General features: G+C 42.2%; 1 protein-coding gene across 6 annotated transcripts in view; it reads left to right on the top strand.

Moving 5' to 3' along the window:
• Nucleotides 1–15,825, top strand: part of Dennd5b (DENN domain containing 5B) — a 132,974-nt gene that overhangs the window by 81,511 nt on the left and 35,638 nt on the right. For 5 of the 6 annotated variants that reach the window (XM_039108923.2, XM_039108922.2, XM_039108926.2 and 2 more), the window contains 4 exons: nucleotides 1,262–1,355; nucleotides 5,563–5,694; nucleotides 7,533–7,685; nucleotides 15,804–15,825. The exon at nucleotides 15,804–15,825 is cut by the window's right edge and continues 57 nt beyond it. In XM_039108923.2, the coding sequence (XP_038964851.1) occupies nucleotides 1,262–1,355; nucleotides 5,563–5,694; nucleotides 7,533–7,685; nucleotides 15,804–15,825 (401 nt within the window). The remainder of the gene's footprint in view (nucleotides 1–1,261; nucleotides 1,356–5,562; nucleotides 5,695–7,532; nucleotides 7,686–15,803) is intronic. The other variant, XM_039108925.2, reaches the window with a different exon arrangement.

Below are 15,825 nucleotides of genomic sequence, written 5' to 3'. Positions count from 1 at the left end.
GGAAGAGCTAATGTAACAAGACATGGGTATCCGCACATTAGATGGAAATGTTTAAGATTTGGGAGTAGAGAGATGGCTCGGGAGTTAAGAGCACTGGCTGCTCTTCCAAGGTACCCAGGTTCAGTTCTAAGCACCGACATGGTGCTCACAACTGTCTGTAACATCAGTTCCAGACGACCCAGTCCTCTCATACAGGCAGACACACAGGCAAAACACCAATGCATGCGAAATAAAAATAAATGAAAATGTTTTTTATTTAAAAAGCAAGTTTTAAAAAAAACCCTAAGTTTTTCAGGGCTGGGGAGATGGCTCAGTGGTTAAGAGCACTGACTGCTCTTCCAGAGGTCCTGAGTTTAAATCCCAGCAATCACATGGTGGCTCACAACCATCTGTAATGTTTTTCATAAGGTATCATGTAATAGAGGCCATCATTTTATAGAAACACAGTCATACAGTTCTGGAACCCAGAGTAATCATATTCTAGCTCTCTGACACAAAAGAAACTTAGGTTTAGAAAGTATCTAGCATTCAGTACCTTCCTTTTAAATTTTCATTCATTCATTTATTCATTCATTCATTCACTCATTCATTCATTTTAGATGTTTGTGTGCATGTGTCTGTGACAGTGCGTCCCATGTGGCTGTAGAGGCCAGAAGAAAGCATTAGATCATTGGAAACTAGAGTTACAGGTGGACGTAAGCTGTCAAAAAAGTGCTGGATGGGGTTGGGGATTTGGCTCAGTGGTAGAGCGCTTGCCTAGCAAGCACAAGGCCCTGGGTTCGGTCCCCAGCTCCGGAAAAAAAAAAAAAAAAAGTGCTGGAACCACAGTCCAGTCCTGAAAGGGCAGCCAGGGCTTTTAATTGCTGAGCTATATCTCTCTAGTCCTTAATCTCAGTTTTTAAAAAGTGTTAGTTGTGGCGATGGTTGTGAACATAACCAAAAACCCATTAGATGAGTGTTTTGAATGGGTAAATTAAATGGTATCTGAAATTAAAACTTTAAACATATTTTGAAGAGAATTGATTGAAAGAGCTGGGTATGGTAGCACAAGAGACAGGAGGATCATGATTTCAAGGCCAGACTAAACTGCACAGCAAGACTCAAAAGAAAAAACAAGCTAACGAGGGAAGAAAAAACAGCTGTTGCCTGCCTCTTGTGCAGAATGGTTCCTTCTTTCTGTTTTTAAGAAAATAAATTCCATGTCTTTTTTATTTGGCTATTTTTATAAACCTACGTTGTTTTGGGTTTATTTACTTCCTAGTCGCTGGGTGAGTCGAAGTACCACGGCACAGCGCAGGAAAGAGCGCCTTCGCCAGAACGCTGAGCACATTGGGCTGGACAGTGACCTACGGGAGGTAGGTGGTCTAGCTGCCTGGGCCACTGCCCTGCAGTGGTCATAGAACTCTCCAGGAGGCGTCATTAAGCATAGCCTTTCAAGTTCTTTTAAAAGCAATTCGTCCATATTTTAAAGTAGCATTTTTGTACTGAAGTATAGGAGAAAATACTTTTCCAGTTTTATCCTTTTATTCATCTAAGACAGGGATTTATTCCTTTGTATTAAATTATACGGAAGTTTTACTAGGGTGCATTTCTGGTCAGTAGGTCTCCTGGAGGGAGAGATATTGAGATACACCTCTATCTAAGTTTCAAATATAATTTAGGCTGGGTAAGTAAAGATACATTAACATATTCTCTGTCCTTGGTTTGTTGATCCCACTTTTAGATATGCTAGAAGTGTTCTTATATTAAATATGCTGTTTGTCTTCATTGAAAATAAAATTCAAATTATGTTTTAATAATAATATTTTATTTCTTGTAATGAAAAGAAAATGCAATCGGAAATTCTGTTAACCGTTTTATGAGCTCAGATGTGTAGAAATACAGCAGAAAGCGTCATTCCAAACCTCACTTTTCTGTGATTGTGTTCATACATGTGTGGTTTTAAGCATTTTCATAAGAGCTGAAGCCTTTCCTGTTCATTGCCTCTCCTTTGCTGCCCCGCCCCTGTTGCCATGACTGTATTGTGTGCACACAGGTTTTGCTTTTCTTTCTATCTTTGCTTTCTTTTTTTTCCTTTCTTGTCCTTTTTCTACTTTTCTGTCATTGAAACATCGCCATCATTTTAGCCTTCCGGGGAACTTTTGGTCTGCCAGAACTCCATGGCATTCTGGGAGTGGGATCAGGGCCCAACTCCTCCTGCACGGCTTCCTAAAAAGTCCTTCTCTGAATGCTGCCTGGTATGTCCTTTGCCTTGAAAGTGCTTCACAAGAAGTTCCTGCCTGAATGGCCCACACATAAGAGTGCATGTGGCATGTTTTGATCTCTACCGATTCATCTAGCCTGTTTGTGCCTGTTTGTGTTGGAATGTACTCACACAAGCAATTCTATAATGTTAACAGTAAAGTGACATTCAAGTCCTGAGTCTTTGGGGATATGTATGTATGTATGTATGTATGTATGTATGTATGTACATATGTATGTGTATTTATTTTGTGTATTTATGTATGTGTATATTTACGTGTGTGTGTGTGTGTGTGTGTGTGTGTGTGTGTGTGTGTGTGTGTGTGTGTGTGTGTGTCCTCAGTAACAAATTGCTTTTCATAAGTTGGGGAAGAATGTATTATAATTCTTTTTTATTTTAAGCATTTTTTCCACAAGTGCAGAAGTGGCTAAACATCAGCTTTTCTTTAGCTAGATGTTTGTCTCTGTACCATTTTACTTTAATCTCCTGGTCTACATTTTGTGTTTCAGAAAACTCACTCATTGTCAAAGAGTATTAGTGCTAAGAGGAGCCTTTGAGATCTTCTTCTCTAACTTGACATAATTTACCTGACAAGCAAGAAATCTGCCCACAGTTAAATGGGCATACAAAGGCCAGGCTAAGCCTGCAGCACAGGACTCCTAATGTCCAGGCTCAGGTCTCTTCCATTAGTCGTGCATAGCAGTCTGCTCTAACTGCTGCTCACCTGAGGATACAGATACTCCAAGACTCTGACTTACAACTCTTCCTCATTATGTTATTCCTTTCCATTTACAATAATCTGCTCTTTAAAGAGCATTTAGTTCCGTGTTTATTGAACAAGATTGCGATTTCACATATATTCCCTAATGGCTTATTGCTTCACCTTTGGTTGGTTGGTTTTTCTGGGTGGTGGTTGTCATTTTGAGACAGGATATCAACCATATTCCTGACTGACCTCAAACTCACAGGCTCTGCATGCCTTGCTTCCATGGTCTGGGGTTGAAGGTGGACACCACCTCACTCAGGTGTTTTGTTTTGGGTATTTTTACTTTGTGTGTGTGTGAGTGAGAGAGAGAGAGAGAGAGAGACAGACAGACAGACAGACAGACAGACAGACTGTGTGTGCGTGTGTGTGTGTGTGTGAGAGAGAGAGAGACTGTCTGTCTGTCTGTCTGTCTGTCTGTCTGGGTATGTGTATGGCACATGAATACAGTGCCCTCAGAGGCCAGAAAAGAGCCCAGAATCTCTTGTAGTTATAGTTACAGGCATTGTGAACTGTCCTAAGTAGGTTTTGGGAACCAAACTCAAGTCCCCTGCAAAATCAGTACACACTCAGCACTACTGAGCCATCTCATCCACCCCGCCACACCCAGTTTTTATATGGTGCTGGGGATCAAATCAGGGTTTTGCACATGCTAACCATGCACTCTACAATTGAAGTAGTGGGAAAGCTCTTTAAATGTTAAAAATTTATTTTTTACCAATCTTTATATCTAGTTTTTGATCCTGTCCGTAAATGAAAATAGAGTTCTCACATAGGGATGCTGCCTTGTAGCTCAGATTGATTTTTCTGAAACTGATTTTATTTCCTACATCTACTTACTTGAAAATTCAATCTCAATTCCTCCCCTTTTTTTTTCCTTTGAATAGTATTTAAAACAGACAAGTACGCATAGGTGCTGAAGAAACTGCTATTTGGAGAATTCATTTGCTTTTTCAGTGATTCTGTAAATTATTAGACTGGGAAAAGGTTTTATTATTCTGTTAATAATTGCCTTTTGTCATGAACATTGAAAGATTAATCAGTAAGATTTTCAGCAGCTTTAACAGGTTAATTTTCCTCTAAAGGGGAAACAAATTCTCATACATTTAAAGAATATGAAGGATTTTACACATCATTTTCTACACTATCAGATTCTCCCCTTAAGATAATAAGGATGGATTTACATCTGTGCCTGCAGATGTATCAGTTCACTAGCTTGCAATCTCTCTCCCTCAACAAAATACTAGTTTTACTATAGATAGGTAGGTAGATAGATAGATAGATAGATAGATAGATAGATAGATAGATAGATAGATAGATGGTAGATAATATATAATATATATTTTTTAGAGCAGTTCTTCAAAAATGTAGTCTTAAGACACTTGGATCTTTGGGGATCTTGAGCAAAGATCTTGAGATCTTGGGCAAAAGTCTAGATGAGGTTTTTCAGGTAGCATACAAGCACAGAAAACATAGTTCTCTACTAACAAGGTATGTGGGCAGCAGTGTTCTGTTTGCTTGTTTGCCTGTTTGCTATTAAGGTTTTGAAATGTGGTCTTAAGTATCCCAGCCTGGACTCAAATTTGCCGTGTAAACAAAGGTAACCTTGAACTACTGGTGCTTCTGCATTCACCTTCCAAGTGTCCAGGCCATGAGTATGCACCACCAAACATGGTTACATGGTGCTCAGGATTGATCCCAAGACCTGTGCATAGTAAGAAAGCTCTCTACCAATTGAGCTATACCCTTTTCCCTGTTTTTGGCTTTTATGGAAATTCACTAAACAAAGTTCAAGAACCTTAGAATTTTTTCTCTCTGTGTGTGTGTATGTGTGTGTGTGTGTACGTCTGTCTGTCTGTCTGTCTGTCTGTCTGTCTGTCTCCTCAGAGTAAACAGAAGACTCTGGACATAATACTATGGATTATAGAACAAAGCAAGGGAGGTTTTATGCAAACATCTAAGAGTCCTCCCACTCACCTTATCCCAACCCCGTGTTAGGAGCACATTTCTGTGAGCTAACACCATACAATGAGATGCATCATCCTTAGACATTAGCTGATTTGATTGAGGTCATAAAAATTAACTTCAACACAATTCTGGTACTATCAAAACTTAATTAGAGGTAAGGGTTTGGGTGGCAAGTAACGCCCTTGATGACTGAGGGATTTAAAGTCTCTGCAGAGAGAAGTGGATCAGAGGAAGCCAGTGACCTGAGAACCACTCCATTTTTCCATTTCAGACAAGACTAAACACCTAAATATTTTACTCTTACCTTGCTCCTAACTAATAATTCTGGTGACTAAACTCAGTGAAACTCCTGGTTTTGAGTGCATTTCAACTTAATAAAGTTTCTGTCACTCTCCTTTCACAAGAGTTAACTGGTTTCAGGAGTACACATGTCCTCTGCCTTCTATCAAGAGCACTAAAATCTTAGTTGCTGTTATACACATATACTTACGGCTTTTATTTTACATCGTGCTTGTTGTATTTGTATATGTGAGTTACAAGTAGAAAAGAATATATGATATTAATACGTTAAAATATTCCTGATTTTTAGAAATACATGCAAGAGGCACGAAGTTTAGGAAAAAACCTGAGGCAACCAAAGCTGTCAGATCTCTCACCTGCTGTGATTGCACAAACCAACTGGAAATTTGTAGAAGGCTTATTGAAAGAATGCAGAATGAAGGTACGTATACTGCTGCCAGACAGTGTGCAGTCGTATTTACACTGTGTGTGGATACGATGGGATGAGTCAACTCCATTTGTGCCTGTAGCTTCCCTAAAAAGAAAGTTTATTATTTTATTTTTGTATGAGTATGGGTGTTTTACCTGGATATATGTCTGTGTACTACATGTGGGCAGTGCCCACAAGGCCAAAGAGAGCGTCAGATCCTCTAGGACTGGAGTTACAGATGCTTGTAAGCTACCATGAGGTACTGTGAATCAAACCCAGGTCCTCAGCCAGTGCTCTTAACCACTGAGATACTTCTCCAACCCCACCCCACCCCCCAGAAAACCTTTTTTGTGGCATAGACTTAATATGCTCTTCACTGAAGTCATAAGCTTTCATGAAGTCTTGGGAGCCTTGGGATAAGCGTGTGTGTGTGTGTGTGTGTGTGTGTGTGTGTGTGTGTGTGTGTGTGTGTGTGGAAATCAAAGGACAACAGAGTCAGTTCATACCATTCACCTCATTTTGAGGCAACCTCTTTCTTGCCACAACCTTGGCTGTTTCAAAACAGCAGGCCATGAGCTTCATCCCAAACCTTCCGTAGTAGCACCAAGATTGCAGATGTGAACAAGCTTTTACATGGGTTCCCAGGATCTGAACTCAGATGGTCAGGCGTGTTTAGAAGCACTTTTACTCACAAACCATCTCTCTAGCCCTTGTCTTCCTCTTCAGCATGATGTTAAGCCACTCGTAAGTTATACGAAGAATGTTACTTTGTGCCTGTGTATATACTTGCATAAAGCCTTGCTTGTACTCATACATGTGGTATGTGCTGAAGGGAAAAGATCTTAACTATGTTATAGGTCAGTAAATATGACATAGATTCACAAAACTACATCTATACGGGGTAGCTTGTTATCATAGTCAGTAAAAGCACTATTTTCAATATCAGTGTATACTAGTGAGTTAGGCAGGGTCCCACCTAGAGGAGCTGCTTTCTCACTTTATGTGTGAGACCAGCTTAGGTGGAAAACCATTTACCTGAAACTGGTTTTGGTTTTTTACTAAAAAAAATCTTTGTGAGCAAAAAAGAGAGAAAGGGGGAGGTGGTGGTCCTAGTTCACATATAAACTAGGGAGTTCCCAAAAAAGAAAAACAAGAAAGACAAAAAGGAAGGAAGGAAAGAAGGGAAGAAAAGAAAGAGCATAGAGCTGCTCACTTCTGCTGTAGTTTTGGCTTAAGTAGCGATCGCTTTTGTTTGTCAAGTGCTAGAGTCAGCAAAGGGCAAGCTATGGTGACAGAATAAGGTTCTGGTGTCAGATAATGCATTTTCTAGATTCCAGACAATTTCAGAAGTTGAAGATACCTATACTGTTACAGAAGCTAATAATCTAAATTATATGTAATATTTTTTCAACATGAGAATGCCTTACAAATATTATCTTATTGTTTTGTTGGTGCCCTTCCATTTCTCTGACATAATAGTAAAATATAGAATAGTGAAATACGGGGTCAGAGAGATGGCTCAGTGGTTAAGAGCACCGACTGCTCTTCAGAGGTCCTGAGTTCAATTCCCAGCAACCACATGGTGGCTCACAGCCATCTGTCATGGGATCTGATGCCCTCTTCTGGTGTGTCTGAAGACAGTGACAGTGAACTCACATACATAAAATAATAAATCTTTAAAAAAAAATAGTGAGATATAAAATTACTCCAACCAGCTGACCACCAGGTTAAGAAATTGTGACTGGAAAATCTGTAATTAGAATTGCAGTGAGGGAAGCGAGACCTAGAATTGGTTCCTTGGTTTCGAGTTTCACTGCTGTGGCGATTTATAAGCACACATAATGTTTTAGACCAAACGCATGTTGGTAGAGAAGATGGGACATGAAGCAGTGGAGCTGGGCCACGGAGAAGCAAACATCACGGGTTTGGAAGAGAACACCTTGATCGCCAGCCTCTGTGACCTTCTGGAGAGGATTTGGAGCCACGGCTTACTGGTCAAGCAGGTAACTGACTCCAGAGTTACTGCTCACATTGCCACTTAAGGACTTGTGCGTGTCACGGGTCTGTTCAAGGAATCACACCTTTAATCCCAGCCCTGAGGAAGCAGAAGCAGGTAGGTCTCTGTGAGCTTGAGGCTAACCTGGTCTACATAGTGAGACCCTGTCCTAAAAAAAAAGGAAAGAAGCCCAAGCAGTGGTGGTGCATGTCTTTAATCTGGAAGGCATCAGCAGGTCATCTCTGAGTTTAAGGATAGCCTGGTCTACCAGAACAGCCAGGGTTACACGGAAACCTTGTCTCAATTGAAAAGGAAGGAAGGCAGGAAGGAAGGGGATAAGGATGAGACTGCTTGGTGAGTAATGGTGCCTGCCACCTGACATCTGAGTTTGATCTCTGTAACCCACGTGGTAGAAGGAGAAAAGTAACTCCTGGAAGCTTTCCTCTAATATGCACACATGAGTGAGAAATGTGACAAGGAAAAGATCCCACAAGACGATTAGATACGTATCATAGGCCGTTCAGTTCCAGCAAAAGAAACAGGATCCATGCCAGACACAGTGGTGTGCACCTGTAATCTCAGTACTTGGGAGGCAGAGGCATTTAGGGGTAGGTTGGTCTACAAACTAAATTCCAGGACAGCTAAGTACGCCTACACAGTGAGACTCTGTTTCAAAACAGAGAGAAGGGAAGAGGGGAAGAGGAGAAGGGAAGGAAGGAAAAAAAGGAAAATCTGTGATCAGGAGCATCTTTCCTAACAAACAGAAAAGCATAAAATTGTACACATGAGTCCTTTTTTTTTTTTGCATTCTGGACACCCAGTATTGTAGTGTATGTCAATAAAGTATGCTTGTTTAACTGAGATCAGTATTTGGTTTGAGTGACAATTCCTGAACACCAGCAGTTACAAAAATTATATCTTCTGTTGATTACAGTAAATATCTACTTTTGTCCAGATTTAAAAATGTGCTAACCAAGCCAGGTGTGGTGATATGTAAGGTTTGCTGGTCCCATGTCTGCCCTGCCACAGGGCATGGCCCCTCGGGGAGGCAGGGCATGGGGGTTGACTGCATTTAACCCACACCCGTCACCAGGAGGATATTGGGCTATAGGGAAGCCCCCAGAAAGCACAATCTGAGATGCAGGACAGCCAGAGCTGACACGGGGTTTCCTGGGCCTGCAGAGAGGCTGGAGCCACCTGGTTCTCAGGCTCTTGGACATCCAGGCGCCCCTGGAAGCTGCAGAAGAGCTGAGAATGGAGTGGGGGCCCGTAGGCCGGATCCAGCCCAGGGCGGGGAGTAGGGGGCAGGGGGAGCTCTGGCTGGTCCTGCCGAGATGGACAGTCCTGGCAGACTTGGCTTGAGCTTGGTGGCAGTTGTGGCTGGGAGTGCAAAGAGGCCTTCCTTCTACAGGAGATCAGACAGTGGCTCTGTAGGCAAAGGGCATCTCTGTGGATCCCGCTGAAAAGAGACAGTCCATGGTTTTAAAGCATTTATTGTCATGGTGGAAAGTGGATGTGTAAAACCATACCCCACTTTTCAGGATAAGCCTGATATTAAATAACTTTTGCAGGTAGGAGTGTCTGGGAACGAAAGTTCATTGGCTAAGCCTGCAGGCCTCTAGGTACCTCATGTCCTCTACATGTGGAGGGGCTTGGGGCATTGCCCTTATATGACTGATAGCCACAAATCTATGGGGGACTGTGGCTAGTAACAGGGGCCTGGTGCCCAGTAGCAGGCAAAGCTCCTACTGTCCCTTCAAGGTCTCTGGGGCTTCAAGCCTTAACTGAAACCATGCTACCTTTCATGGTACCACAGTGGTGCATGTCTTTAGTCCACTGATAAGACTGCTTGGACGTGGATTAAGCCAGTAGAAAGTCTTAATTAGCCAGCTGGTGACTACTGTGAGTGACCATGATCCCAGTGTAGGCCTGAACCTTTCTCAGTGAGCTTTTTTGGGGGTAGGGGGTTAGAGCGAGGTCAGGCAGGGTTTCTCTATATAGCCCTGGCTGCCCTAGAACCTACTTTGTAGACCAGGCTGGCTTTGAACTCAGATCCACCTGCCTCTGCCTACAGAGTGGCAGGAGTAAAGGCGTACAGCACCAATGCCTGGCTTCAGGGTGACCTTTTAAGCATAAAAACCATGTCTTGGGTTGACATTCCGTTAACAAGAGCAGGTAGACAAAAGCAGAACTACAGAAACCAGAAAGCAACATTAGTTCATTCAAAGACTGTCCCATAACTATGGACTTTGATAGACTGGGTCTTTGTTTTAGTTTTGCAGCCTGAATGGCACTTTGATTATGGAGTTAGTTGTGCTAAAATCTAGGGCCTACTAATGTCCAGTCCCTGTTACATTACATTCCCTCCTGGTCTTGGTGAATGAGTCAAATCCAGACTCATTCTGTCTTAGTTTAAGATGCAGAATCCACTTAGAATGTTAATCCACTCAGAATGAGAATTAAAGGCCTAGGCAGTGCTGATAGCAGAGTAGTTAGCCAGGGGGACCAAGAGAACAGAGACTGGTACTTTCCTAGCCATTGAAAGACTTTCTCTCATTACTCCTAATAAAGTAGCATAGAATTAACACATTTCTACAAAGGACTCTAACAGAAGCGTTTAGTACCTTTACATCCTGATTAACCTGTCTACTTAGTTGGAAGGCATAAGAAGAGGCACATTTGCCAGGCAGAGGTGGCACCTACCTTTAACTTGGGAGGTAGAGGCAAGCAGATCTCTTTGAATCCAAAGCCAGCTGAGCTACAGAGTGAGTTCCAGGACAACCGAAACTACACAGAGAAAACATTTAAAAAAAAAAAAAAGAAGCTCATTTAGTCAAACCATTAGTACATGCCCCTGCCCGGTAATATTATTGTTATCCATATGAATTAACCCATAAGGCAGAATAGCAGGAATCAGAATAAGGGGAAGTGCATAAGTTAATTTAAAAGTTTTGGATATTAGACAAGTTTTAGCCTCTTGTAAGTCCTCCAACATTAATTCGGACAGCCCCAGTCACAGTGAGCTTTGTCATCAGTGACTGACAGTCTGGTTAGTTTCTATCCCTATGTAGTATGGGGGCTAAGTGTCTAAGCATAACCTGCAATCCTAGCTGATACACTATCCCCAGAGTCCCTTCCTGTGGAATAGAGTCTGTTTCCTCGGGTTTTTCCTGTTTTCCAAAGGGTAGAATCTTTTAAAAGGAATTTTTCAGGAAGCCTCAGTTTTGTAACTCCAAAGTTTTGCAATGGAAATTCCCTCATTTCAGGCAGTTAGGGGGCCTAGCTGTAGGACATACATAGAATTGTAAACTCTGTATTTTTATCTCAAAAGGTGATAACTTTTCTTATCTTTTCATTTCTCTATACAGACACTTAAAGTAGGCATCGGCAAGTAAGGGCAAGATGGGATATAGGATGCTAGTCTATAATCACACAGCCAGCACCTTCCTCGTATCTGTCTTCCTGAGGGCAGTGAGGGCTGGACCGTGACCCTCCATTCATGCCCTAGTATAAAACACAGGACTCAGGAGGAAGTAGAGGGCCAGGGGATGGAAGGGCTGCGGACTCAATGAAACCTTGATTTCAATGGAGTGTTCATTTGGCAGCATCTGTGGCGTCCATTTTCTTGACCTGGATCTGGGAATCCCTGGGATAATACCAGCAGCCTTCACTGTCACAGCAGTGGAGAAAATCACCATGTAGAGTCTTTTCCATGTTGGTTTCAGCATCCCTTTGGCTGTCTGCCTAACCCAGACATATCACTGGACTGAAACAGGAGAAAGCTAGCAGTGGACTCAGAGGGAGGCTGGGTCTCTTGGATAGTCTACGTATTTGCCATTACCTTCCTGTTCTTTCTTTTTCTTTTTTTCTTTTCTTTTTTTTTGGGGGGGGACTGTTGTTATTGTTAATTTTATTTTTTGTGGTTGTTGCTTTGGTCACTTGTATAAATTGTTTTCGGTAAAATAACCATTCCAGCTCCCACATACCTTTTTTCTTTGATCTGACAGTCTTGGATGAGCACCTGTGATAGCAGGCAAGAGGGTAGATGAATTGATAGCTGTGGGTTTCTCAAATGATAGTCAGTGGTGGGCCAGGAGTAGGGCCTGGTACTGGGTCACAGCCATTAGACATCCAGAATTCTGATGTACCTCTCAGGAGAGCCACAACCATGCTGTGAGTGTAAGATCTTGTTGACCCAGAGTTAACTTGTTTGCTTTTCTTTTTTATTATTATTAAACTAGCAGTAGCCACCACAGCTCTTACACAGGTGTCTAAGGCCACATCCTGTGTCTACAGGGTCAGATTGTTTAAATAAGTAGTTCATAGGGCATTTCCATGTTCCCAAAGTTTGGGTTAAAACTCCTTTTGTCTTTCCTTTCCTGGACAAGCAGATGAAAAGATTTTGGAACATCTAGGAAATCTAGGGCTGGAGCAGAAATCAGAGCTGTTTTTAAAAGCTTCAAATGCATTTTTCTTAGTCGACTAGATTAGGGGCTTAGTACCCTCCTCCCCTTATTCTAGGGTATAAAGACCTTGCTATTTCCACAAACTCTTGTATCCAGAGGCAGCAACATCCAGCTGCACCTGAGAACTCTTGAACCTGTCTCCAATCTTTAGAGTTGGTATTTTAAAGAATGTCAGGAATCCTACTCTGAGACAGGCTCTGTCTTAGCTAGGGTTTCTTTTGGTGTAACCAAAAGGCAAGTTAGGGAGGAAAGGGTTTATTTGGCTTACATTTCTACATTGCAACTCACCATCAAAGGAAATCAGGACAGGAGCTGACTCAGAAGCTATGGAGGGGTCCTGCTTGCTGGCTTGCTTCCTGAAGCTTGCTCAGCCTGCTTTTTTTTTTTTTTTTTTTTTTTTTTTTTTTTTCAGAGCTGGGGACCGAACCCAGGGGCTTGCGCTTGCTAGGCAAGTGCTCTACCACTGAGCTAAATCCCCAACCCCTCAGCCTGCTTTTTTAAATGCTCCTCTTACCTCCCTTCACCTGGTAGCCCAGATACAAAGCCTTCTACATGTTGGGCTTTCTTAGCCCATTCTGTAGCCAAGGTCTGTAGCTCTCACAGCAGTCCTTCAGTGCCCTTTGTAATCTATTTTCCCAGGAAACCTTGAGAGAGGGGCCAGAAGTCTGCATTTTGTATGTTGCCCACTGTAACCTCCTATTGTGTCTGCCAGCTTAAAAGCAAAGATGGGTTAATTCACTTCTTCCAGTGGGAGGCCGAAGAATGCGTCTTTCAAGTCTAAGACGCTATACACATGTTTTTCTGGAGGAATCAGACTCATGAGAATCAGAGGTCCCAGGTTTCTTCACAGGCAGGTGAGGCATATTCCATAGTGACTGACAGGACACCAGGATGTCTGTCTCCTCAGGCCAGGGGATAGGACTGCAGTTTTCCTTCGTGTTTCCCAGGTCGTTGGGTGGTGTTTAATCTGGCCGGAGTTGGCCGAACTGGTTAGCTTGGTGTTGGGCCAGTCCTAGGTGCATGGTCTCTTCTGGCAGAGGGTAACACACCAAAATTTCGCTTGGTATCTGTAATCTGTGTCTTCTCAGAGATGACAGTGGTTTTCAGATTATGTGACAGATTATTATGTGAAGCCAACTGTGACAAAGGGAATCTTTGTAGTAACTGTCATTAATACTGTAAAAAGGACCTAGCAAAAGTTGGTTTAAAGTCTTTTCATCAGTATTGGACAAAAGGGAAAATCTGTTCCAGACTACATTGTATGGCTGCAATTGACCTGCCCAGCTAGGGACAGTTTGGGGGGTTTTTGTTTTATTGTTTTTTTTTACTTTCTTCAGAGAATGGTGGGTGTTATAGTTCAGTGCTTTAAAGGGAGATACAAATCATGAGAAAGAAAGGAGTAGAACTTTCTCTTTTCCTTCAGGTTCAGCCCAGGGGAACTTTTTTTCTTTCCCTAGGCTGCTTAGAGCAGGCATGGAACAGAGTAAAGGGAATGAATGCTCACCTGGGGAAGCTGTTCCCCCCTCCCTGTGGCACTCAGATTGCCCCCACCTCCCTAGAGACCAACCCTGACCATAAACAGGAGTCAAGCAACAAAATAAGCAACAGTCCTGCTCCCAGAGTGGGGCAGGTAGAGGATTTAGGGTTTCTCTGGGTGACCTGGCAGAGACAGAAGGACTTGGATCCCCAACAAGAGGGGCACAGGTCTTAAGCCAGATAACAAGAGGATCGTACACCAGAGAAAGCCACTAGTTAATACAGAAAAACCAAACTGACAGACACACAGAGACACACGGTAAAAACACCCAGGGGTGGCCACCATGCATTCATACACCTGAACAGACAGAGGGGTCCAGTGACATCTCAGTGGATCCTGGACTGTATCAGCAACCGTGTATAACCTCTCCTATGTGTCCAGACACACGGCACCTTACCCAGACTTATCTCTAGAGGTGACAGAAGAGGTGACTTTCTAATTTGTTTCCCTTTGAGATAAGGGTGTCAGATGAAGCGTTAGGCAGTGATTCATCAAAGGGATCTCTAGGGACCTGGAAAATCTCAGGTTGCAAACCCCGTGAGTCCCCTGACCACCACACTCCAAGGGGGCTCCAAGACTCCCACTGAATCGAGGGGTCTCACTGGAGCCTCCAGAAACGTGGGGTATCCACCAGAGAAGACTGCTCAGACACGGCTTTAGGCCTATAGAAAATCTTTATTAGCTGGCTACTATACCTGATTTTCGGGATCCCAGTATAGCCCCCAGGCCTTTCTCAGGGTGAGCTTTTAAGCACAGTAACTATATTTTGGGTTGACATACTTTAATTAACAAGAATAACTGGCCAAAAGCCAAAAATCAAGGTTAGTACATTCAAAGACTTTGCTGTAACTGTGGGAAATTTTGATGCATTAAGCCTTTGTTTTAGTTTTGTTAGTTGTCTATGTGCTGAGTTTTAGTCTGAATAGTACTTCTATCATGGAATCAATTGTGACAAGGTCTGGGGGCCTGTCACACTACGACTCAGGTAGCAGAGTCAGGTGGATCTCAGAGAGAGCGATTTTGTCTCAGAAAAAAAGGCTAACCAAAATTAATAGTTCTTTAGTAAGTTATTTAGGAATTCAGGGTAGAAAAATTCAAATGGTTTCTTTGCTTTTGTTTCAGGTAACTTTTTTTCCTAATTTTCTTTCCTCATTCCTGACCCATAAATTTAAAAATATTATATATCAATATATACAAATGCAGCTAATTTTTAAATTCCAAGGTTATTACTGTGGCCTAATCGTATATAACTAAGCAACAGATGAGCCAAGTTCAGGACTCTTCAAGACTACCCTGGCTACTTCCCTTTGGCTCTTGCCAGGATTCCCAGAAAATTAAAGGAAGACTCTTAGAGCACCTGAAATGAGACACTTAAAATGGTACACAAGGTTGGGGATGTGGCTCAGTATTGCAGCATTACTGTTACAACCATTTCCTGTTTTCAATCTCCAGCATTACCAAAAGTGTAGCGGGGCAGTGTGGGTGGGGCAGACAGCCAAGAATAGATGAGCCTGAGTTGCCAAACTTTTCAGTAGCTAATATAAAATATCACTGGTCTTGATGAGAAATTATTTTTTGATAAATTGCTTTTTAAGGTGATAATTATGCATCTATTTAGAATGATAAACAAATGTGTTTATCCCATAATCCAGACAGTATAGAAATCTTCAGGATCCAGGAAAAAAGAACAAAACAAAGAGGGATAAATATATTAATGGGTTCAGCAGCTGGCATGGAAGGGGGTTAGAGAGGGGCTGTGAGTTTACACACACTAGGATTCATGTTTAAATATGTGAAGAGAGAAGACAAAAGCCAGGTTCTCCTAAAGGTAACTTGTTCACCAGCGTATAGCCAGACTTCTTAGGATTTTGACCACAGAGGGAAGACAATGGATCAGGAGGTAGTCTGACAATTGTGAAGAACTATACAAGTATATTCTCCCAGTGTGGAGACACAAAGCTGTCTTGCTTTAGTTCCTGGATAAAGTAAGACTATTTTAAGAATTCGTAATCAAAGAGCCTGAAGTCATTAAGTTTGGAGTCCAAATTACACTACCTCCACTCAAAAATAAAATAAATAAAAATAAATAAAAGTGAAAATTTTATGTGCCTTGTACTTTCAGGGAAAGTCTGCCTTGTGGTCAC

Source organism: Rattus norvegicus, chromosome 4 (assembly GCF_036323735.1).
Source record: "Rattus norvegicus strain BN/NHsdMcwi chromosome 4, GRCr8, whole genome shotgun sequence".
In the NCBI taxonomy this organism is placed as follows: domain Eukaryota; kingdom Metazoa; phylum Chordata; class Mammalia; order Rodentia; family Muridae; genus Rattus; species Rattus norvegicus.
This window is presented reverse-complemented; position numbering and strand designations above follow the sequence as displayed.